Source organism: Gallinula chloropus, assembly GCF_964237585.1.
Source record: "Gallinula chloropus genome assembly, chromosome: 17".
Lineage (NCBI taxonomy): Eukaryota > Metazoa > Chordata > Aves > Gruiformes > Rallidae > Gallinula > Gallinula chloropus.
Window position 1 is genome coordinate 211,662 of NC_140102.1, and position 24,870 is coordinate 236,531.

The 24,870-nt window shown below is 50.5% G+C and overlaps 2 protein-coding genes across 3 annotated transcripts in view; one reads left to right on the top strand and one right to left on the bottom strand.

Moving 5' to 3' along the window:
• Positions 1-2,681, bottom strand: part of ZNRF3 (zinc and ring finger 3) — a gene marked incomplete at its 3' end in the record, with an annotated part of 75,430 nt that extends 72,749 nt beyond the window's left edge. Inside the window, exon 1 of the mRNA XM_084272098.1 lies at positions 2,401-2,681. Within this exon, the coding sequence (XP_084128224.1) occupies positions 2,401-2,628 (228 nt within the window). The 5' untranslated portion in view covers positions 2,629-2,681. The remainder of the gene's footprint in view (positions 1-2,400) is intronic.
• A 15,698-nt stretch (positions 2,682-18,379) lies between these two features.
• Positions 18,380-20,282, top strand: XBP1 (X-box binding protein 1). 2 transcript variants are annotated; one of them, XM_084271910.1, is made up of 5 exons: positions 18,380-18,624; positions 18,703-18,799; positions 18,873-19,001; positions 19,566-19,729; positions 19,966-20,282. In XM_084271910.1, the coding sequence occupies exons 1-5, from the start codon at positions 18,431-18,433 to the stop codon at positions 20,150-20,152; spliced, it is 771 nt and encodes a 256-aa protein (XP_084128036.1). In that variant the 5' UTR covers positions 18,380-18,430; the 3' UTR covers positions 20,153-20,282. The 2 variants fall into 2 exon arrangements, with proteins under 2 accessions (XP_084128036.1, XP_084128037.1); XM_084271911.1 differs by having other exon boundaries at positions 19,653-19,729.
• Positions 20,283-24,870: the final 4,588 nt, after the last annotated feature.

The window sequence follows — 24,870 nt, forward strand, 5'->3', positions numbered from 1 at the left end:
TACTAATAGCCAGGACACTGCCCCAAGAAACACATAATATTCCAGTTTGCCAGCTACCACTGTGGTGGTTAGACCTTTGAGCAGTTTAAGGACCAGCTGACACAGCACCCTAAGCACGAATTTGCTGAATACAATCTGTGGCCACATGAAAGGAGACATATGAACATTTCATCTCCCTGAAGAGTTATTCTGGTAGACACTTGACCCTAATAAGACTTGTTCACAATAACATGAGAAACAACATAATAGCACACCACTACTGGATAGGAATCTGACCGATAACCAGTTTAGGAGTGAATGTATGACCTATCAAAAGCTGAAAGTGCATTGTTTCTTAAGGTTTGGGGTTTTTTTGTTCAGACTTTCAAGACCAATGAGTAATTGATGCTATTAACATAAGCAAAAGTAAGCCTTTGTGTAGTCCCAAAACCACAATTCCTTTGATCCATTCTTTAATGTGCACCCCGGATCTTCAAGAACTTCTAATATTTCATTTTGAAGAAAAACCCACCCTGATGTAGAAGAGCTGTGTGCCCTGACAGTCACTGGGCCCAAGAAGCTGGTGGTACACCAGTCAGCGAAGCGAGCAACTACTTCGCCAGCGCACACCGGTCATCTGAGAGATCAAGCAGTTGAAGAAGGGAGGCAAGGCAACACTGTGAAAATCTGTATCAATTCTGGCTCCAGAAAGCTCAGGAGGCAAGGAAGGAAGCGTGACAATGACAAGATGCTGTATGTAATCTAAAATCTCAACTGTGAAAATACGACGTTCAATCTAGCAGCTCTGAGGCAACGCCTGACATGGCACACGGTGGTCTGGGGGAAAAAGTCCTCTCCAGGTTGTATGTTATTCAGGGTGTGTACACCTGAATAAGCAGAAGAGTGTTGGAGCGAGAAAGGGCTGTAAAAGATTTGCCACAAAACCTGGCTTTCACTGGTCTTCCCTGTTTGGGGGCCTGTCTTAGCAGTCACTAGAGGAAGCAGACGGGATGTTTCACGCAGCAAGTCCATTTAATAAATGTTTCAGGTTATGCACATCTCAGTCTTAATTCAGCAGTACGTTTTTTCTCCACTTCCACTTACAATCTCAAGGAAGGTATGACCTCAGTCCACGGCCTCTATTCTATTCCTAACACTCACACCTGGCACAGCAGGAGACTGCAGTGCCTCCCGCTGTGCCCAGCTACGCGGTGCTGAGTGCCCGTATTTTGGTGATGCACAAAATGCCAATGCCTGTTTCAGCCCCGACCAGCATCACCTTTTTAAAACAGGTCAGAAATACAAGTTAATTGGCCCACCCCTCTTTTCTCTGGAAGAAGAAGCAAACCCTCCTTCATCAGCAGCTTACCCTCACAACCTCTGCCTGCAGGAGAGCTGCTACAGCCGATCCTCCCAGCTGAAACTGCCGTGGGGTAACAAGTGCTCAAAAGCAGCGTTCTTTACTTCTAAAGCAGTGGGGTGTGGGGGGGGGCGGATACCGGCCCTTGTAGAGCTCGACCAGTTGCTCTCCGAGCTCGCTCGCCACCGGCCAGCTGTGTCCCGACGCTGCACGTGTCGGTGTGTGTACACACACGGCACCCAAGCGGCCCCACGCCACAGCTGTTAGCGAGGGACACGGGCTGCTCACTCGAACACCATTTCCGTCACCTTCGGGGGGGCGAGGAGAAAGTCAGCGCCCGCCAGCGGCTGCGGGCGCGGCTCGGGAGCGCCTCGGGAGCGGCACCACGCGCGAAGCACCGGCACGGCTGTCGGGCGGGTCAGGCGCGCGCGGCTGCGCTGCGCGAGACCCGCTTGACACCGGCTCCGGTGCCGCGGGACCGGCAGCAGCACGCGGAGCCCGCGCGGGGCGGCAGCGGCAGCTGTCCCGGGGAGCCCCGGCGGCGCCCCGCGCCTCCGCGTGCCGCCCAGCCGCGCCGGGACGGCGCGGGGCCGCCCCCGCTCAGCGCGGCCCCGCCCCCGCGGAGCGCGCGGCGGGCAGGGTCCCGGGCACCGCCCCCGCCGCGCGGGCACCGCGCCGCCCCGCGCGCGGCAGAGGTGCGAGGGGGCGTGCGGCCCGCGGTTCCGCGCTGCCCGCGCGCCGCTCCCTCCCCCCCCCCCCTCCCCGCCGCCATCCCGCGCACCCCCGCCGCTCGGCCTCGGCCCGCTCCCGCCGCTGGGAGCCCGGCTGTCAAACGGGGCTCCGCGCCGGCCCGGCAAGGTGAGGCCGGGGCTCGGCGGCGGCGCGGGGCGCACCGGGGCCTTTGTGCGCGGGCGCGCATCTGTCACCGCGGCGCCCCCAGGCCGCGCGGCGCACGTGGGGCGGCGGGCCCGGCCCGGCGCGCGCTTTGTGCCGCCAGGTGACGGGCGGCCGGGCCCGCGAAGCCATCTTGGGGCAGGCGGCGCCCCCCGGCCGGCGCTCACCTGCACGATCTCGCCCTCGGCGCTCAGCGTGGCCCCCGCGCGGGAGAAGCGGCCCTGCAGCCCCGTGGTGTAGGTGGTGTAGTCGCCGCTGGGGCTGGACTCGAAGAGCACCACCTCCACGAACGCCGTCTCCTTGCCCAGCGCCGCGCCCGGCGCAGCGGCCAGCAGCAGCCCGAGCAGCAGCGGCGGCGGCACGGCCGGCCCCGCGCCGGCCCCGCAGCCCCTCATCGCGCGGCGAGGGGGAGCGGCGCCCCGCCGCCGCGCATCGCTCCCGAGCGGCTCCAGCTCCGGGGCCGGGATCCCGGGCGGGTCAGCGCCCCATGGCAGCAGCCCTCCCGCCGCGCTGCGACCCGCTCCTCGCCGCCGCCTGCCCCGCGCTCCCCGTCCCTCGCCCCGGCTCCTCTCCGCCCTGCCAAGCCGCTTCCCTTTCATCTGCTCCACGTGACGGCCACCGCGGGGTTATCCCCGCCCTCCGCGCGGCTCTGACCCGCTCCGTCCCTCCCTCGGCGCACACACGTCCCGCAGCGCCGCCGAGCCTGGCCCAGCCGAGCCGGGCCGAGGAGAGCTGCGGCCGCGGGCGGCCCGTCCCAGCTGCGCGGCCGGAGCCCCGGAACGGGCAGGAGAGACCCGCGCGGCGCGGGGCTCCGGGAGGCCGTGCCGGCAGCCGGCCTCTCACGCGGCCGGGCCTGCGGGGCCGGGCCGGGCGCACCCGGGACTCGTACGGCGGCCTGCGGCACTCGCCTGGGCCCGCGTCCGTCGGGGCCCTTTACGGCGGCGGCGGGGGTGTCGGCCTGCCTGCCTGGCCCGCCGAGCGGCGGAGGTGTGCGGGCCGGGGCGGGGGCGGGAGAGGGCCCGGCCGGGACTGCCTCCCAGCGGTGCCGCGGCTCGCAGCCGCCCCTCGCCGAGTGCGTCAGGCACGAAGCCCCGGGCGTGATCGCTGCTGGGCTGCGGCCCCGCCGGCGGCGCACGACCACGGACGGACGGACGGACGGATGGGCGATGGGCGGACGTGCCGCTGTCACCAAACGTACCAAAGGCACCGATTCTCTCTGGGGGACGCTGCTGTGCTGTGGCATGTGCACGGCCATGCCCAGCAGCCTGCCAGCACCCAGCGGGCAGGAATGGCTGACCCGGCTCCCTGGTCTTGGTGCCCTGCGATTGCTTCTCTTCGAGGACACGGGGTAACCTGGGCCCTGTGGCTTGTCTGGTCATGCAGGTCTAGGAAACCTCGGTGAATGGTGTGGTAAGGTGTGTGGGCAGTGATTTCTGCTTCAGTGTCACACTGCAGGCGCTGGGCGCAGCCAGCGTACAGTTCCCTAACAGAATGTAAAACTGAGCTTTGGAGCTTCGTGACACAGGATTTTACAGAGCCTTAAAGTGTAAGTCACAAGGGAGATCAGACAACCTGATGTGAGATCCCTTGTTGGTTATGAAGCATAATGTTTGGAAGCAAAGCCCAGTTCAGGGGTAAGTCCCTAGCGCCCTGGTATAGGGGGATAATACCACAGTCTGAAAACTGCCATCTCTTTCTCTGAATAAACTTTCTTAACAACTGAAAGCAAGGTAGTGGCATCCTTAGCATGGCACAGTAAGCAACGTTAAGCTGTCTGGCAAACTGGTTTAGGGAAGAGACCAGGGCTAAAGACAGTCGGGGGTGGGGGTGGGAATGGGGTAGAGGACATCATTTTAAAACTGAATCAGCAAGCTAAAACAGTATTGGGAAGAGTAGCTTTAGGAGTGGACATGGGAATTGTAAATCTATCTGGGAGTTCCAAGAGACCACAACAAGAACTCAGTGTGTGTGTAACACACAGATTTAGTCCTATAAAACCTGGGAAGAACCCGAGATTCCTGGTTCTTAGCTGTGAAACTGAAAAGTCAAGAATGCTGTGTCCACCCAGGTGGTCAGCAAAGTGGCTGTCAGATCAGCAGCATAGGGGCTCAGATGGCAGGCAACTGTCTTAGGACTCATGGCATCAAGCTTAAATGCCCTCACAGGGCTTCTGTCAGCATTAAGTATTTGATTTTTCATCTTTTTATCTATTTACTATTTTAAAATTACATAAACATAATACCTTGAGATGTTACTAGATTTCAAATTTAAATATCAAGAAAACAGGGATTACCCAGATTAGACAATTCAACAGTAATTTTGTTCCCTATCCAAATGTCCTGTGAAATCCTTCAGTTATATGGGTACATTTTCCCCACAGGGTCTTGCTTCACAGGAGGATCTGACTGTAGATAAAGATCAATGAACTATAGTGAAAAAGTGTTATAGGTACAACCCCTGCCTCTGTTGCTAATGAAATGGAATCATCAGTACTTTTTGGTTATTGCCTTGGAAGTGGCCTAGAAGTAGGGATTTGGTTGAGAGTTGGGAATGCAGCAATGGCAGGACAAATAAATCTGGAAACCAAGTAGTGAAAAGTATGGGAATGGGGCTCTGTACAACATCCTACCCCTAAAATAAAAGTTACTAAAGATCTGATCTAAACAATCTCTGTCATTCCACCACAGACACAGCCAAATTGCCTTTGCAGTGGCCTCACGAGTCAAATACCGAGAGGTGACATGAGGCACCAGGTCTCAGGTCTCCTCTACTTGGGCAGAAATCCAAGCAGGCGGTTGCAGGAAGAGAATGGACTGTCTATCATTAAAGCAATCAAATATTTCTAATTGGCTTCCTTCACAGCTGGCAGAATACTGCTCACAATTCAGTTATGCCACGTTCTTCAGATATGTTTTGGGTTTTTGGTTTGGTTTGTTTTCCCCTGCAGAACAAACTGAGGGCCAGGGTCTGAAATACAGAAGCCTCAAGCATTTATAGCTGCAAGGGAGGACAGAGAAAGTGATTTGAAGATAATGAGATTCTGCATGATGCCAAATGATCTGAGCAAGCACACCCTCAGAAGAGGGCAGTCAGCTCTAGAGGATGCTTTTGACACAAAACTTCCTAAATCTCATTTTCCTTTTAAAGAAATGGAACTTAATGAACCCTTCCCCCCACACACACTGCCTGAGATAAAGCAATGCTAGTGAAGTATCCAATTACTACCCTGACAGATGTTATAGAAAATGCCCAAAGAAGAATGGATTATTTTGTGCTCAGAGCAGAACTGGGATATTGCACAGGAAGTATAACTCATACCAGGTATGAAGAAAACCACATAGAACAGCCACTCGCAACACGTCCATGGCCATTCTCGCCATTAAATGAGGCTGGAACCCAGGTTGCCTGGCCCTGCCATCCTTGTGATTGAAAATACTTCTGGCTGAAGATGTCTGAAAGCTGCTTTCTCTCACATCTGTGCAGTCAACCACAAACACAGCACACTGGAGATTCCCTTCTAGAGCCTCTTTTAGCCTCATTTCATAATGAAATTAAACATATGCTATCTGCCTGTTAGCCTTGTTGCTCCTCTGAACTCATTAGCTAATTTTAACCAAGCCTATGGGCAGAACAGAAGTCTTAAGATAGTACATTCCTGCGAATTTTGTGGAAATCAGAGGCTCTGGACTCTGGGCACTGAAGCAATATCCAAAAGGGACACAGGGGAAGCTTGTGCAACAGGAAACCCACCTAAGAAACAACTTTCTCGATTCCACTCTCCAAAGAACAATCTGTTAAACAACATTTCTAAAATACTCCATTGTGATCCTACCCCACTTAATGAACATGAAGCTTTTGTAACTATACTTGCATTTTAAGGGGTTACTGCTAGGAAAGGACATGAAGTAAATGTGTGTAGCTGTTTGGTGCAGAGCAGTGTCCCTCGGTGGGCGGTGAGTGGAGGCTAGTGGAGTTCAGCTGTTACACATTCTGCATGGCAGGAGCCAGAAAAAACCTGTGTGCTCAGCAGCAGATTAGTCACAGCATATGTTGTCTTTTGCTCAGTGAGGATGCTTAAGGAATGCAAAAGGAAGGGAAAAAGAGCTGAGGTTATTGAAGGGAGGTGATAAGGGCAGGGGCCCAGAGATACTGAGAAAAAATATGGAAATAAAGAATCTTCAGCTCTGCTGTTTTGGCACCAGTTTGTTTGTCCTCCAGTACTGAGGGACCTGAAACCTAATATCAACTGCTAGCATAGCAAGGGGCAGATGACAATTTTGATTGTGTTTTTTTAAGACACATGCCCAAAACCAGCCTCCTGACAATCTACAATGCTGTTAGTCTCTGGTGATCCAGTTTGTGATCAGCAATATCAGAAACTCAAAAGACTTAGCAAAACTTCAGCCAGTAATAATGTGACTTTTTAAATAGACTTTTTTTTCCTAATACTTAGTCTTAAATTCTAGCAAAACAAAGGTAAATACAACCCTTTATCAAGGAAATAAGCTAACTAATGACCACAGATTAAAAGTATTTTGCTTACTGTGAATTTTTAATTTCCATGTGATTAAGACAGTTTCTGGGCGGCATTAGGAAGACCGTGGCCTTTGATCAAAGGAGGTTCTCCTTCACTTCTGCTCTTCCCTCCTGTGGCCACATCTGGTGTGTGGTGCCCAGTGCTGGGCTCCCCAGTTCAGGAGAGACAGGGAACTACTGGAGAGAGTCCAGTAGAGGGTACAAGGATGATGAGGGGCCTGGAGCATCTCTTGCACAAGGAAAGGCTGAGAGAGCTGGGGCTGTTTAGCCTGGAGGAGACCGAGAGCTGGGGCTGTTTAGCCTGGAGGAGACTGAGAGGCAATCTGGTCAATACTTATCCATATCTAAAGGGCAGGTGTCAAGAGGACTGGGCCAGACTCTTCTCAGTGGTGCCCAGCAGCAGGACAAGACAACCGGTGCAAACTGGAAGACAGAAAGGTCCATCGCAGCATAAGGAAGAACTTCACTCTGTGGGTGCTTGAGCACTGGGACAGGCTGCCTGGAGAGGCTGGGGAGTCTCCTTCTCTGGGGACATCCCAAACCTGCCTGGACGCCCTCCTGTGCCATCTGCTTTGATAGGGGGTTGGACTGGGTGATACCCAGAGGTCCCTGCCAACCCCTACGGTTCTGGGGTTCTGTGAAATTGTCTCCAGCATCAGCCAGACCTTGTTAGGAGCACAGTTCATCTCTCATCCACTTTGTAAAGACAAAAAAAAAACCTTAAAAGGGGCAGCTCAGGTTTGTTAACTAGTAAGAGAAGGTGGTTCTCACTCATGTGATTCAGCATAAGCTATCTGACAACACTAGATAACCCAGCATGGCTACATTTGAATGGGAAACACATTTACAGGAGGAGGGCATCCTGTCTTTGCAGAGTGCAGTGACTAACCCCCCCCCCACTGGTAAGCTATGATACTTTCATATTGAGGCTGTGAGTACTTGCAGGTAACACTGTACGTACACAGAGAGTACTGAGAGTATTTTTCTCTTTACCTACCAGGTAGTCAGTGTAAGGTTCACACAATGCCACTTACAAAAAGGAAAGAAGCAACCCCCCAAAAAACAAACTACACCCCAAAAAACCCCAACAACACCCCAAGCAACAAACAAAACCAGCAAACCAACACTGCTGTCTCCAATTAACGTCTTCTGAACATACAGTGGCAAATGGGAACTGTGGTTGAGAATAAGCTCTATGTGAAAAAATAGATTGTATTTCAGTAGAACAATCTAATCCTGGCTTCCTGCTTTTCTTGACAATGACAGCTGATGAACAGAAATTTTAGTCCCAGAAAAACTGGTTTCCATCAGATCTCACCCCTATAGAAGTGCTGATGGAAAGGACAGCAGATTATCTATACCTCTAACACTTCACATACCCCAGCAAACCTGCTCCCATGTGGGTGTCTGTCTCTCTCTTGCTCATCTCTGTGTCTCTGTCTCTCCATGGGTTCCAAGTGCTGGCAGAGGCTTGCTCCAACATGAGTCACAGTATCTTCCATATGTCTTCACCGACTCCAGCGTGGAGCCTCTCCACAGGCTGCAGGTGGGGTCTGGGCCTTGTCCATGGGCTGTGGGAGGACACCCGCTCCACCATGGGTTTCTCCACAGGCTTTGGGAGCATCTTTCTCTCCGACACCTGCAGCATGGCCTCCCCCTCTTCTTCCCTGGCCTTGGTGTCTGCACAGCTCCTTACATCTCACTCCCTTCTCTTGTGGCAAAAAGTGGCCACTTCTTAAACATGATCTCACAGAGGTGCTGTGACCGTCGCTGACGGGCTCGGCCCTGGTCAGCAGCAGGCCTGGCCTCGAGCTGCCTGATCTTTACTGTGTTGGGCCTGGAGGAAGCTTCTAGCAGCTTCTTGCAGAACCCACCCCTGCAGCCTCCTCCTCCACCAGAACCTTTCCACGCAAAATGACAACATTAAGATGAGGAAAGCGCTAAGCACTGATGTAACAAACATGAAAAGGATTATATACAAGTGGATAACAGCTTCAAGGTAAGTTAAGACAATAGTCAGGGGTCCAGGCTGCTGCTGCTATGTCAAAGTAAATAACTTGCAAAGCAGCCCGGGTACCTCATTTAAATCAATATTTTCTCTTACAGTGTTGAGAGTATTTCCTGAAAGCTGGGGCGTATTACCCATGGCAATGCTGTGATGGTAAAGGAGAGGTGCATCGCTGCAAGGAAATGCGGTGATTCCGAAATAGAAGAGTTGAAGTTTCTGCAAAGATAGCGAGCTGGAGTGAAATGGTATTTTGACAAAACTCTGAACAATGGAAATTGACTATGTTTGATAAACAACTGGTTTCAAGATTTAAGAAAACTTATTCTTGATGTAGTTTTATGAAGTATCCATGTATGCTGCTGAATCAGTAAGATCAATTATTCCCTCAGACACACCAAGGAACACAAGGTGCAGTCCAAAGGAGTTCTGCACAAAGAGAATGAAGTTCTGATGAACAGAAAGTTTTTCATTAAAGCATCAAACTTGAAATCCTTGTTTTCACAGCAAACTGTATCTGATGAGTCCTCGCAGCAGACCATGTGTCCATAGAAGGGATAAGCAGAGCTGTTTGCCTCATTCACACCCCCACATCTGCCTTTCCAGGTGATCCCAGTAATCAGTAACGCTGGCTACTGTCCACGTTACCTCCATGTTTTAACATCATGCTGTGCAGAGCCAATAATGCCACGACAGCTCATTCCATAAGCAGATGAAAGCGCTGTGCCCCGAATGTGCAACAGAACGAGAGGTGTACTGTTCCCAGTAAAAGGAAGACCATGCACACACCTGCCCTTTTACATCACCAAGTAAAGCTGTTATGCTACGCCTCTGGAGACATGATGGTGCAGTACAAGCGGAGGCTGCGGACTGACTGAAAGCTTTACCCAGGGTGCCCGATGAGCCTCCATTCCTGAAGCGGCACCAACAGTCTGATGTGGAGATCCATCCCGGGCCTCGGGTCGCTCTGCTGTTGCGCTCCAGAAGCCATGCCGGGTGCACTGAGGGATAGCAACCAGCAGGTGCCCTCACAGACTCAGAAAGCCGGGCCGGTCCCTTCCCCTTCCGCGACACGCACACGTAGGTGTGTGGCATGCCAAAACATCTCCGGAAACCTCCGTCTGAACTAAAGATATCTCTGCAGCCTCTCATTTTCATGCAGTCGAGCTTTGCTATTGCAGCTTGGAACAGAACGGCAACTGCAATGGGCAAAACGATTTCACATTCATGAAAACCACGTTATTCTAAATTAGAGTAACAATCTATTGTAACTTGGCAGCTCAATTAGAGACCAAAAAAGAACAAAAAATCATTGGACATTTCTGTTATGAAGAAGTGCCACGCTGCTGGGCTTTGCCTCTTGCTATTTATAGTTTGGAAACACAGTTCATCCAAGTAAAGCAGCACTGAAGCCATCCAAATTAACCAACAGACCAGCCATGACAACTTGAACTATAAAAGTTATTTGTGAACAAAATTCCCTGGTAATCTTTGAAAAGTTAAGGTTTTCAATGTCTTAAACAATGTGTTGTCTTTTACATTTGTGTGCAGGGGAAATACTCTGATTTGGGAACCCTTCACACGCTCAATACATGTAATTGTCTACTGACAGGAAAAAATAACATTGAGTGAGGCCAGTCAAACCAAAATATGTTAAACTGCACTAAAAATACCCTTATTCAGATAACTGCAGCCTTTTCTTTTTTTGCAAACTATTGTCCAGCATACAGTACAAGTTCACACAGGAGCTGCAGCACTGTACAGATGGACGTGACGCATTCCCTCAAGGTCCTCACCAAGCACGCAGCCACAGCAGATCAGATTACCACAGAAAGAAAAAAGAATACTAAGAAATAACCTTAGGAAATTGTTGCTATGTGCTGTTTGACCATCCCTCTGCAAAGACAGATGGGAACTAAAAGAATCTGGAAAAAAAATGTATCGATTCATCCTGCACAAGTTACCCCTGAGTGCACCCATGCAGCGCCCTGTGCGGGGCTCCTGCCCCCGCGGTTGATCTATATCATCTCCACTCATTTCCAGTTGCAACCCAACTAAATCCTAATTATTGTTAATTTTATGTGTTTGTTATGTCAGTGCTTAACAGTTTCTTCACTAATAATATTGAAGAAGCATCCAATGAAATAGCATACCCTGCATATTCCTGGAAATCATAGACAACCTAAATATTGATACTTCTGTATTTAATTCAGCATTGTTGTTAGTGTTTCTGAAGTAAATACACAGCGTAAGTTGTTGTTTATGCAGCCCTACTTCAAGTAATAAAGTGAACAATATGTAAACAACACAAAATAAGATTGAAGCACATGGATAAAGTGTACCAGCTACTAATTGCTGTGGATAAATTCTGCAGTATGAAGTACTCCTATGATTAAAGCCACTTCTAGCTACCAAAAGCAAAAAAAGCATTCTTAAAATGTGACTGGCTAAAATGAATGAATTACTCCATCAACAGCTGATTCATTCATGTGAAGGTGAGTTAAGCAACCATTTGCCCTATTTCATCTTAGGTCATGTATTCCATTGATGACTTGCCTAAGTTACCAGATCTGACTGGCACTTCTCATCACCGTAGATCACTGCCTTTTACACATTCAAGTACTAGCATATGATCTATTTAATTATTACATAAAGCGTTTCAACGGTTCCTGCCCATTTACATAAGTTATCCTCAAGGTCAAGTGCTAACAGAGGAAATGGATGAAGCCAGCAGAAAGGAAACATAACAGACGTGTCCCTCTGTGAACACAGGCTGCTACCCTGTGCCCGTGGTGCATTCAACAGATCAAACCCATGTGCGAGGCAGGAGATGGATGATTCACATTTTGGGTCATGCTGACCCAATGCTGAGACAGAACGGATTCCTAACCTGACATTTTCTGACCACATTCCTCTGCCTCTTTTCACACTGTGTCTCCTATGACAACTGGAGGCAGGTTTCTGCATCCCAAATGCAGACATAGGTGAAGGCACTATGAAGGAAGAATATAAGGAAATCATTTAAAAATTACAAAACAAGAAAGTTGCCAGGACTCTCAGGGGCCCTGAACTTGTAAAGGAATTTCAAAGCCTAGGGAATGACCAAGAAATAAGAGAAGGTATTTCCTTTCCAGAGCTGGCACTGCCCCAAAGACCAGCTAGCTTCTGCCAATAGTTTTCCTAAGCTCAGCTGTTTACCTCCCAGAGTATTTTCTAAGAAGAGGTTCCAATTCTGAACCAGGATGTGCAAACAGAAAAACTTACTGGAACAGGAGCTTTTAGGTGTGTGAGATTTCAACAGTTGGCTGTTTTCCTCAGAGAGCTTGCTCAACTTGTTAAATACTTACACAGCACCCAGAACACAGGCTGTCAGTTCACTGGGACAGCACAACAGCAAGTTCAGTCTCTCTAGTGCTGCTCAAGCACATTCTGCACATCACCCCTGATGAGGCACTCGCTGCATCACCTTGACTAAGTGTAGTACTCTTACTTTTTCTTCTTTCACTCATGACTACCACCACCAGTGTACTGACATGCATCAGTGTACAAAGGTGGGCGCAATACCTCTCAAGCAGCATCACATCTACAGATAGAACTCACAGTGCACAACTCTACGCCCTGGTTTAGACAAGACCTTTATCACATTTGGAAAGCCTGTTAAAACGTGGCATCTTCCAGCTCCTCCAGGTCCACATTTGCCCACCAGCACTATGGAGAAACCTTCGCAAGGGAACTTGGGACCAAGCTGGAAAGAAAACAGCCAAAGAGCTAAAGCAGGCCTACAGCATGGGAATTGTTATTACAGTCAGACAAACCGCAACCAAGCACCAGAAATGCCAACAGTTAGGCCTTTTAAAGGGATGGGGATCCACGCAATGAAGTAGCCAAGGCCAGAGGAAGGGTGTGGGAGAGACATGGGCTCAACAGTAAGCAAGTTGGTTGGAAACAGAAGCCAGAACAACAAAGTGAAGCCCCAAAATAAGACACAACCACAACCTCCCCTTGGCCTGTGGGATTCCTTCACATGTCAGCTTGCTGGGGCACCCACCAAGGCTTCCCTGACCTGAGCCTGCTTCCCTGGCTAGCTGAACCAACACTGATTCCCAGGTGGAGGCTCTCAGGGACTGGCAGATGACATAAATCCCACCAAGGGCATCCAGTTGCTATGTATAAATAATCTGTTTACATGACCAATGTTTGCCAAGCTTTCCAGTAATGTTTCATTTATACAAAACCAGTAGCACAGGGTTGGAGAGAAGCAAAGGCTTTCTGCTTACTGTGGTGTGGGGGTCTTGTCTTTTAAATTTCCATGGGTGGTGTGCTCCAGTCTCTGAAGATGCGAGAGGAATTTGTTTCGCAGTCTGACAGAACAAATCAAATCCAGAGCTCTTTATCTCAAAATACGGGGATGTCCTCGGAAGCAGGTAGGCTTTCCCTTTGTAATGGACATCCAGTGGCAGTGGGAGTAGGAGATCAGTTTTCAGATGAAAGTGGGGATTAGCAGGCTGGTTCTACACTGACATCTCTGCTGTTTAATAAGCATGTCCACCTTCTGGGGGAAATAAAAAGTAGCTAATTGGAAAAAAAATGCAACTGCTACAAAATGATGTAGGTTAGTGAATTTCTGGTCTTTCCTGAGAGCAGAGAACTCTTGTGTTTCAGAGGAGTCTAACTAAAGTAGCAGATGTGAATTTCAATGCAAGTGAAATTCAGGGCAAAGAGGATACTATGTAGATGCGAGGAACATCCTGAGCTCTTCAATAGGTTTCTTAAATTTACTGTCATCGCTCCAAAAAGAGACAATAGATGTATCATTAAACCTTGTTAAGAAAAATCTGCCATCTTGTATTCTGTAACACTAGAAAGGGAACTGCACGTACAAACTGCTGGAAGCCATGAAGCATGAGATGGTTTTGCTGCCAAAAAACCTGTGATGCAGAAAGATCAGTACAGGAGAGGGAGACAATGGAGGTTCCTATTTTTTAAGTTAACCATTTGCTATACATGCATCCACAGTTGGCCTTGGGAAGTGTGTTTCCCACCTACCTTTTTATGAGGTGCTGAAGATAGTGACCAGCTTCTGATTTACATCTGAATAACTGTTCTTTTCAAAGATTGACTTTGGAGCTACTTGAAAGAAATTTGTTGCTACTAAGCTACCACTACCCCTGGAATAGGGCACAAGCACTGTGAATGTAGGCAGTGCTGCTACACTGCCAAGGGCAGCTTTAAGGTGAGCTCAGTGCCTGAGTGTGCTGGAACTGCAGCCTCCCTGCCTGAAAACAGCCATGCAAAGTGCCCAACCTCTAGCCAACTTTCAGCATACCTTTGTTCCAGAAACACCAACTGCATTGTTTGAGTTAACTCAGGCTTCCCTTGAGAATCAGAAGCAAGGCTTCACTGGCTGTGGTGATGGGAGAAGGAATTGTGTTGGGACGGGGAGAGAGAAGCCTGCTGTGAGGGCATGTGATCTCTGTCACAAGATCTGCCCCGCTCAAGTGATGCTGTGGACACTGCTGTGGGGAAAATGGGGACAGAACTCCAGCATGAAGTTCTGAAGGTGCTGGGAGAAGAGGAGCCACTCAAGGTACAAGTGTGCTGGGATGTCTCCCTCCTCACAAAAGCAGCAGGTCAGAGGACTGGACCATAAAGATGATCAAAGAATCTCCAGCCTATGCCTGTGTCCCACCACACAGATCAGGACAGAACTGGGGCAGACCTACACAAGGTTCCTTGTAATTTTGGGTAGTAATAGGTACAGTAATGTATGAGGGTGGAGCATGAGGACAAGGAACTGGAATGCAAAGTACACCTGGAGAGTGACACTTTCAAGTTGGACTGACTGTCTTTTCTGGTGGTACACTGGAAACAATCAGAAAGGCCAATGAGGCAGAGTCTCAGTAACAAGTATTTAAGGACAAAGGATGACAGCTGGGCAAAAACCACCTTTCTGCAGGACTTGCTTGGAGCAGTGTTGAGAAGGCAGAGCTGACATCACTTCCCATGGCATGCAGTTCCCTGCAGCAGGCAAAGGATATGGATTCTGCATAACACCCCAGATTGTAGGAGTATCACCTTTTTGCTGAAGAAGTATGTTATTGCTCCTGCTAGGCTTGCAGACTGCCAAGAAGTGCTGTATGCTTTATTATCACATTGCCTGTAAATTGTCCCTACCTACTACAATAATTAAGAGCAACCCTTCCACAGAGAGCAGGAGGGACAGTATGTTTCCAAAAAGCCTGAACTGCTAAGAGTAGAAGGAAGTGCTGTCAGTACCCCAGACAACTCTGAAGGGGCTGAAATGAAACTCTTTCCCTGCTCCAGCTGATGATGAACTCAGCAGCTAGGCCAGTAGTCTCATACAGAGAGGTAATGGCTGCTTTCCACCCTCAGACTCTGAGAGCACTGCAATTTTGAGAGATGTGCTCTTGAGTTCCAAAGTGTAATGATGACATTTAGGAATAAGTAAAATGAATACAAAGTTCATTACAAACACCACAGGCTGCAAAACTCGTTTTATCAGCTATTGATACAGACCTGGGAATACCCCAGCTGTGGACATGAACTTGGGACCCTGGGCCTCTTTCCAAGTGTTTTCAGACGCACATTGGGCAAACAAGCTCTTTTCTCAGACCGTGCTTTTTAGTTACATCTTTTCTCTACTCCCCCTTCTTCCATTTTCTTTCCTTCCTCTATTCCCCATTTTCCCATATTTAGATAACATTCAGCTCATATTTCTCTCTCTGTATCTGATATTACGCAAGGGCAAACCCTCTCCACCTTTGTTAAACAACACTGTTTCCTTTGGGGGGTTGGCCATGTGGAACATACAACATAAAGCTGTGTTAACAGGAACTACTGTTGTTTCTGGCCGGGCAGCCATCAGTGCCCTCCTTGGGATGCCCTTCAGACAGCTGGTGGTGCTGGACTAAAAGGCAGGGTGAGAAGCATTCTTGAGTAGCTAAAGCACTGTCATGTGGGTCACTGGCTTGAAACCAATGACTGAAATCAGAAAATCACAAACCCTGGAATGTGCAAACTGTGAGTTGGGGGAAGGAAGGGGAAAAAAAAAGAAAAAGTGAGGTGTAAATCAGAATTATATTTTAAGTCTTTTAACTAAAGCTTTCTGAAAGGGTGCTTCCATGCAAGACAGCGTTCTTGAACTTCTCTTTGCAACTCTTCTACCCAGTGACCTAACCCTGTATTTAATAAAATACTTAATATATGATGACTGTGGTAACATAGTGTTTGTGAGCTTTCATGTATTCTCAGTAACTACATCGCTGCCAGTCATAGCAACGCTACTAAAGTTATTAGACAGGACTAGATTTCAGGGTCGTGCCCTTATTTTGCCAGCTTTTGCTGCCAAAACCAGGCTGTTCACGTGTGTTAGTAAGAGTAGAGACGACTATTGCCAAGGGCAGCTTCCAGCTTTTGTGCCTGGTCACTCATCAGTGTGGAGTGGCTCATGTTCCAAGACTAGCCTATCTGTCTCTGCACTTCTGATGTTTATTCATGGTCACAATTGTTTGTTGCAAAAAGAAGATGCTTTTGTTCTGGTTCTACATAAAATTAAATTGGAAAAAGAAAATTGAATCACATACAGACAGAAAGTTAGGGGGTTTTTTTTTCAGCCACAATGCTGAGAAATCTGGGTATCTCTCTGACAGATCACACATCATGGCCAGTCTCAGCAGCACAGCTACAAATATCACAGAGCAGCACAAGCTGGGGTTGTCCGATGTAAAAAAAGCACCTTACTTGGGACAAATGTCTGAGATCAGAACAAGGTATTAGTATTGGACCTGCACCTTGTTAGAAAACAATGAGATTTCTAACTGGGAGTTGGAATTATAGGAAAAAGACCAGAGAAGACACAGAAAGGAACAGCAGATGGTTCTCAGTGCTGAGTCCCAGAGGCGCTCAGCAGGGCCAGAACCAACATCCCACACTCAGGCGGAGTGGCTTGCGAAAGGCCACCGCGCTTCTCACAGAGCTGTGGAGCTGGCAACGGGAACTCTCAGCTCCACGTCCTGCTGCAGCGAGGCAGAACAAGCCCACCCTCACAAGGCAGAGCTCGTTCTCGGTGCCGTGCACGCCTGGCACAGCTCCTGTTCTTCCCTCACCGTTTGAAATCTCAACTCATTGAAACTCTGTGTGCAAATTAACGCAAGCAGTGAAGCTTCAGCACCTCGCACCTGTCGCAGGAGCTGGTGCGGCCGGGCTCGACCCGCTACCAGCCGCGCTCCAGCGGCCGCGACGCCGAACGTGACTCGTGCCCGCCCCGACCCCGCGGACCTGACACCGCCCACGGCTCAACTGCGCAGCCCTGCGCCAGGCGACACTGCGGCGCAGCCCTGAGCCGGGGCCGGGCCCGACGGACAGCCCCGAGCTCGCAGCCCGCGACCGCCAGCCTCGCCCCTGCGCTCTGCGGCCCCTTCGCGCGCCACTTGTGTAGTCACAGGCGTTGTCCCTTCCCCGGGTTCCGCCCCCGCGGCTCTGGCACAGGCGGCCGCAGCAACAGCCTCACCTGCGCCGCCGCCGCGGACCGCGCTCGGCCCCCCCGCACTAACGCCCAAACGGAGCCGCCCACCTCGACCCGGCGACGCCTCCGCAGCTCAGCGACGCGCGGGCGGCAACGAACCGCCAGGCAGAAAGTCCCGCGGCCCAGCCCGGCCCGACCCGACCCGAGAACAGCCGATCGGGGCGGGGCCGGGCCGGAGCGGGCCGAGCCGATCCGGACCGAGCCGATCTGAGCCGGACCGGGCCGATTTGGTCCGATCCGATCCGATCCGATCCGGACCGATCCGGACCGGACCGATCCTGGCCGGGCCGAGCCGATCTGAGCCGATCCGAGCGGATCCGATCCGATCTGAGCCGAGCCGAGCCGAACCCAGCCGAACCGGGCCGATCCAATCCGAGCCGATCCGATCCGAACCGATCCGGACCAGACCGAGCCGAGCCGAGCCGTGCCGATCCGATCCGGACCGGGCCGAGCGGAGCCGAACCGAGCCGAGCCCAGCCGAGCCGGGCCGATCCGATCCGAACCGGGCCGATCCGGACCGAGCCGAGCCGGACCGGGCCGATCCGGATCGGACCGAACCGAACCGAGCCGGGCCGAGCCGAGCCGAGCCGGGCCGATCCGATCCGATCCGGACCGGGGCAAGCCAAGCCGAAACGAGCAGAGCGGAGCCGGGCCGAGCCGGACCGGACCGGACGGGGACGATCCGATCTGATCCGATTCTGGCCGGGCCGAGGCGATCCGGACCGGGCCGATCCAAGCCGAGCCGAGCAAGGCCGATCAGGGCCGAGCTGGGCCGAGTTGGGCCGATCCGAGAACAGCCGATCCGGGCCGATCCGGGCCGAGGGGCCTCACCCTCGGGCGCCCCGCGAGCTCCGGTGGCCCCGCCCCTCCACCACTGGCTGACATCTCACCCACCCCAGCCCCCTCGTCTGATGCAATTCACTTCCCCCCTTGCTTCCAGCCGCAGGCCAATCACAGGCTAGTCCGGGCTCATCGTCATGGCGCCGCGGCCAATGAGAAAAAGCCACGATAGGGGATATCCGTGCGGGGCCGCCGGGGCCGCAGCCGGGCGCGAGTCGTGGTGCCGGGCAGCGCGCAGCTCTTTGCTCTTGTCCGCCGGCCCCCGCTGGTCATGGCAGCGCTGCCCGGTGCCGCAGCCCCCCGGCTGCTCCTCATCCCCAGCAAAGCGGCCGAGGCCCCCGCGGCCGGGCGGCAGCTCTCCGTTGTTTTGCCTGCGGGAGCCGCCCCAGGCCCGGAGACCCCGCAGCCGGCCCGCAAGCGGCAGCGGCTCACCCATCTGAGCCCGGAGGAGAAGGCGCTGCGCAGGTGAGTGGGGCCCGGCCGCGGGGCCCGGCCGCGGGGTCGCGGGGTGCCGGCCGCGTTGACCGCCGCCCTGCCCCGCAGGAAGTTGAAGAACCGTGTGGCTGCCCAGAGCGCCCGGGACAGGAAGAAGGCGCGGATGACGGAGCTGGAGCAGCAGGTCGTAGAGCTGGAGGAGGAGGTAAGGGGCTGGGCGGGCTCGGGGGGCGGCCGTGGCCGGCGCCGCGGCCTCCCTGCCTCACGGCTCTCTGCAGAACCAGAAGCTGCTGCTGGAGAACCAGCTGCTGCGGGAGAAGACGTGTAACCTTGCTCTGGAGAACCAGGAGCTTCGCTGCCGCCTGGGCTTGGACGCTCTGAAGACGGAGGGGGAGAGCGAGTCCCAGGTGAGCCTCCCCCCGCGCCCGCGGCTCGTCCGCTCGCTCAGCGGGGGCTGGAGGTAACTGCGGGGCGGCGGCAGCAGCCCCGGTGCCGAGAGCTCTCGCCTTAACCCGCTGTGCAGTGCGGAGGGTGGTTCAGCGGCCGGGAACGCTCTTGACCTCCAGACGGAGGCTTTCCTACAGACGGGACAGGCGAGGAGCCTGAAGCGGGTGCCACTGGTAGAGTGGGAGACGGGGAACCAACTAGTTCCAGGCTGTTTTAAGAGTGTTTTTTCTGTTCTTCAACATTGTTGTATAGAAATGTGGTAACTGTTACAGTCACGTGTGGCTGCCTCAAAAGAACAGAGGGTGTAGTGGAGAACAAAGTCAAGTGATGGCCAAAATAAACCTGTAAACACATGGAAGCTTGAGCCAGCTTTGGAAGTGATCTTACCTGCAGGCTCCCACTCACAAAACACATGGGTCATCTAATGTTGAAAGCCATCGTGGGAAGAGTGTGATCTTTGGGATTTTGTACCGTGCTGTCTGCCAGAGCATGTGTGATTGACTGTGTGTTTGTCCTTGGCACAGGTTGAGATGGAATCGCAGGTGGATGAGATTAGAGTGGTGACCGGGTCCGCTGAGTCCGCAGCACTCAGACTACGTGTTCCTCTGCAGCAGGTGCAGGCCCAGCAGTCACTATTTCTGATAGCTTCCACGTGGATTCTGATGGCAGTGATTCTTCAGACTCAGAGGTGAGTGTCTGTTCCTGTCCAGACTGCCAGTGAGATTCAGAATCACTGTGGATTTAAGACTAGAGTAACTTCTGGATGTAAAGTCACTTGATGATTTCCTATAGTTGACTTGTTTTCTGTTATAGTAGTTGTGTTCCTGATAAAGCTCAGTTATGTCAGGGTTAATAAATGCCACAACTAGTGTTTTCTTCTAACAGTAGTAGTCTGCCTTTCTCAAACTGTGTTTCATTCTGCAGTCTGATCTTCTACTGGGCTTTCTGGACAGTCTCGACCCAGAGATGTTTCTCAAATATGCTGATTCAGAGTCAACATGCCTGGAGAAGCTGGATGAAGAGATCTCTGGAGAAACAAATTCCATACCAACCTCCCCCTCTCCCTCTTTGGGGTCCTCACCAGCTAAGCTGGAGGCCATTAATGAACTGATCAAGTTTGATCATGTGTACACAAAACCCCTAATACTGGAGATTCCTGTTAAAATGGGCAACCAAACCAATATGCTAGTGAAAATTGAGGAAGTATCTCTCTCCCCATCCGAAGACAAAACTACCCCTGAGGTCCCAGTATCTGTGAAAGAGGAACCTGTAGACAGCTTCATGCCTGAACTGGGCATCTCTCATCTGCTCTCCTCTCATCGTAGCCTTGCAGCCTCAAGCTATCTGTTGGATGCCTGTAGTGACTCTGGATATGAAGGATCCCTGTCGCCCTTCAGTGACATGTCCTCTCCTCTTGACACTGACTGTGCTTGGGAGGATAGCTTTGCCAATGAACTCTTTCCGCAACTGATCAGTGTCTAACTTGGTAGTATTCACTTCCTTTGGGTGACTATCCTGGCAGGATAACAGGATTTGACCCTTTCTGGCGTGTGGGGGAAATCCAGTGTGTTCAGAAAGTGTTGCTCACTTCTACCCACGCTAGCAGACAGGAGCGATGGCTAATGCATTTCTCCTGGTACAGGGAAGTCCAGGGTAGCCTGGCCTCCCCCCACTCCCATGAGTGTTCTCTGAGGAAGGAAAGCTTATTTCTCAATAACTTGCCAATTCTACATGAACCTAAAAATGTCAATTTTGTTTTCTGTTTAAAATGACTTTAACACCAAACCTTCAGTGGGATAGTCATGTATAGACAACTGGGCTAAAAGTAGTCTGTACATCTTGCAGATTTACTATGTAAATGCTTGTTTTCCATTTGCTATGTAGAGTTGCTTTCTCCATTTAATATTTAACTGTATTGGTGCAATTAAAGTGCGATGCAGCAGAAGAGTTTAGGTATCTCTGTGTCTTGTCCTTACACAACCTTAATGTACCAGTGCAGCAGCACATCTGTGGTGTACGTAGCTGGATGCTTTGGCAGCTTCTTTCAGGGAGCACTTGATGTTACAAACCCTTCTCAAAGTAGATGGGTTTGTATGGTGGCTGGAGCTGCTAGAGCAAAATCTGCATCCTGAGGAGGGAACGCAGGTCGCAGTAGCTTCATGTCTGGCTAAAATTACTGTAGTGTCTGCCTGCTGGTAAGTGATGCCATTCAAAATACTGGTTGTGAGTGACTGTGGGCACAGTGCAAGTGGCATGTCTAGTATTTGTGAAGTAGTGCAAGATGTATGTGGGGTGAGAAGGGTGTGGGTTCGTTGTTCCCCATAGGAATTCCTGAAGCACAAATTGGCAGGAGTTAACTTCACATACCAGGGTAAGATTTGTTCCAACATCACAGTACTGAAAACACTGAATTGAAATGATAGAGAAGAACCTTTAATTTCTATACTGAGAGAGCTGTTCCAGGTGTCTGAACAACTGTTCTTGGTTTAAATGCCATCTCACGTCTTGCATTGTTTTTTGACAAAAATAAAGTGAGGTGGGAGAAGGAAGGAAACAGGGGCATGGGACAGGAAGCTATTGGTCACTAACATTCAAGGTGACAGGACTGCTCTGGGTTACAAACTTGAGTTAACCTAGCTTGTAATAGAGCATTTCAGCTGAATATTGGACAGCAGTAAGAACCAGAGCTGTGCAATATAGTGGAAACTTGGAAGGCTGGTGTTTTTTTAATCTGAGTATAAACTGCTTTACTTTCAAGCTGGAAATGAGGGGTAAGAGAACCCTTAGTACCAAATACGTTGAGTCCAAAAAGCAAACGGGCAAGTGAACTCTGCATTGCTTCTCTCAGGATTATTAGAGCTTCACATAAAATAAAAATCCAGATTTCAGTACAGCAGAAGTAATCTAAGGAAGAAGTTTAATCTCTTTAAAACTGAGCTCTAAATTTTCTAGCCTCGATAACAGGAATGAGTATTAAATAGTTGAAAGTAGCACCCAGGAAAGGACGGATAGTTCCTGTACTTTCCTCTGGGCTAGAGGAAGGTTGAGATGAGTGCACTGAAGATGTGCAACTCCCGCCCTGTTCTTGTGGCTGTTCCTGCTGTCACACAAGGCAACTGGCCTCTAAAAGACAGTGCAATAGAAGTAATTGATGGAACTGTGTCCGCTGGGTGACAGTCCTTCCAGGTAATGTGTGCTTGCAAATTTGATGTTGGAGACTGCACAGACATGGCCTGCCCTCTGTGAGGCTCTTACTTTTGCTGCTTTGGGAGCTGATCCCAGTTCTACATCAAGTAGAACTGGTGATACACGCTGTCTCACTAAAGCTATCTCAGGTTATCAAGAATGTTTCTCAGTCCAGTTTCACTCATGTGATGTCTAACATTAGAACTGCATTTTCTGTGCACCTAGACAAGCTACTGTGACCAGACTAAGCACCACTTAAACATGGGAACTGATAACCAATATCCCACCATTTTAGTAGCTCCTGAAAATAAGGGCTTTGCCAATAATTAACAAACTACCTAGGGCTAATGCTTTTGCTACCTAAACATCTTCTTTTGTCCTGGAGCCCAAAACACCTTGCTGCGCAGACTGAAACACGTTGCTAGTGCTGGATCTCTGTCCCTCTCATCTGCAACCAGCTGCTCTGAAAGGCAGTAAGAGCTGAGGCTCCACACACACCCCGCACCCCCCCTCCAGTGCTGCCTGCGCGACACGGGGCTTCCCACCCAAGCAGCGGGACGCTGCCTGCGCCCGTCACCCGGCCCTGGCCCCTCTGGAGGTTCAGACGCTGCTGTTTGGCTATTGCAGCACCGTTTGTGACCACAGATGAGCTGTAAAGGTCTTGCAAGCTGAAGTGAAACAGATACTCCTCAACAGCTGTTTCTACAGTTGCTTTACCGAGTGAGGTCCCAGGTGTGGGTCACCCCTTCCACCGCCAGCCCGGGCGCTTGTGCGGCTGTGCGAGGCAGCTCCAGCCCCGACCCGTTCAGCCCCCCCACGGCTGAGCTCATTTTGTGCCTCCAAAGCATCGGATCTGTAATGCTAAAAGAACCCAAGGAAAACCGTGTTACTGTCACATTTCCATCGTGTTGGGAAATGGACCCTGTTTGCCAGGTTCACACCAAACCCTGTTAAGCACGTTGGACAAACGTGCTCAGTGGTGTAATATTTACATGATTCTGCTGCTCTTTTTCAACTTTACAGCTATTTCCTGGCATGCTTTGTCTGTTTTACTGAAAGCACTAGGTTCCAAGACAAGCTGCTAGTATTTATTGAGATCTCTGCCCCTAAAAGCACCAAGCAATTCTTGTTGCTTGCCTGGAAGCCTAATAGCATTCAGAATTACTATTAGCATGAATATTTTTTCCTAGAGGCCACTAAGGTGCTACCAAGGCAGGATGAGGGGTTTGGGGTTTTTAATATGCATATTTATATATTATATCATCCCCAGATCTAAGTGTGAGAATTTAAACTGTCATGAGAGGTTCTTTACCAGAGATCTTCCTGTAGATGAGAGGTGCTAAGTTAAATTAAACCCAGGCAAAGCTAGGGCAACAGAGGGAAGAGTAGCACACATGTAAAGCTTTCACCTTTGCAGTGTGCTTAGGACATCTGCTTTCCTCTTGCCCTAACTTCTGGTCTGGGAGTCCTACTTGCCCCACAGGCAGCACGAATCCAGGCCCAGCAGTTCACATGTCTGTTACACCTCCATTTGATTTAATAATCATCTGCAGCCTGCTCTAGCTCACTGAGACAAGACACAATTACAAGTGCTGGTCTAAGTCCCTGCCTAAGTAAATCCTGTCCCTCTCCCCAGTGTTGTTTCTGTAAACAGAGACACCCTTCCTGTCCCTACCATCTCCCAGTTCTCCCCATCTCCAGGGCACTCTCAGCCAGACACCAGAGCAGGGTCAGGGTTTACACCAGTCTAAACCCACAGGACAGTGGGTCCTGAAATAAAATGCAAGATCTGAAAACACAGGCTGTAGCAACACCTTTTGGTACCTCTCTGCTCTGTTAAGAGGCCTTCGTGTCACCAGATTTACAGCAACTCTTCCTTTCTGGCAGGTTCAAGTTTATTCTACCCTGCTGTTGTACCCCTCCCCTGTTGGACCCTGCAGAAAAGAAGTAGTGATGCCCTTGGGATTATGCAATTACATTAAAAATCTTCAGCCAGACATTTACCTTCCAGGTGGAAGACTTGACATAAGCTCTCAAGATTTTCCACTTTCATTAGGAATGAAACACAGCCATCTAAAAATATTTTAGAAAATTTATTGAAAACTGACATACAAAGGGTGATTTGGTCCCAAGAGAAGACAGACCAGAATCAGATCTTCCATATTTCAAAATAAAGTTTTTCCTAATACTGCATTACATTTGCCATCCTGCTTGTAAACAGCGATAACAACTCTTTTAAGGAAGCCAACAACAAGTGAACTCTTACAAATACAGAAGTTTGGAAATATCCAGCAGTTCTTACCCTCTCCTAAATGACACAGCAAGAACCCTGCTCAGTCCTCCTAGGTACTCAATTCCTGCTCTACCTCGCTCCTCCCCACCCACTGAAGCCATTCAACCCTGTTCTCTCCTATCACAAGGGCAGAAATGTATTACAAAAAAGTTTTCTACTAAAGCAAGTTTCTTGAACACATTTCCCCCCTGCCCCTGCATCTCACTGTCTGTCAACAGCCCACCACTATATTCTTGTTTCAGATGGCAGAATACCAGGGGTCAGTGATGTCATATTAGCATAAGACAAGAGGAAATGCACCTCTGAAAGTCAGCCTTTGGTACAAGCATAACAGGAAAAAATATGCTTAA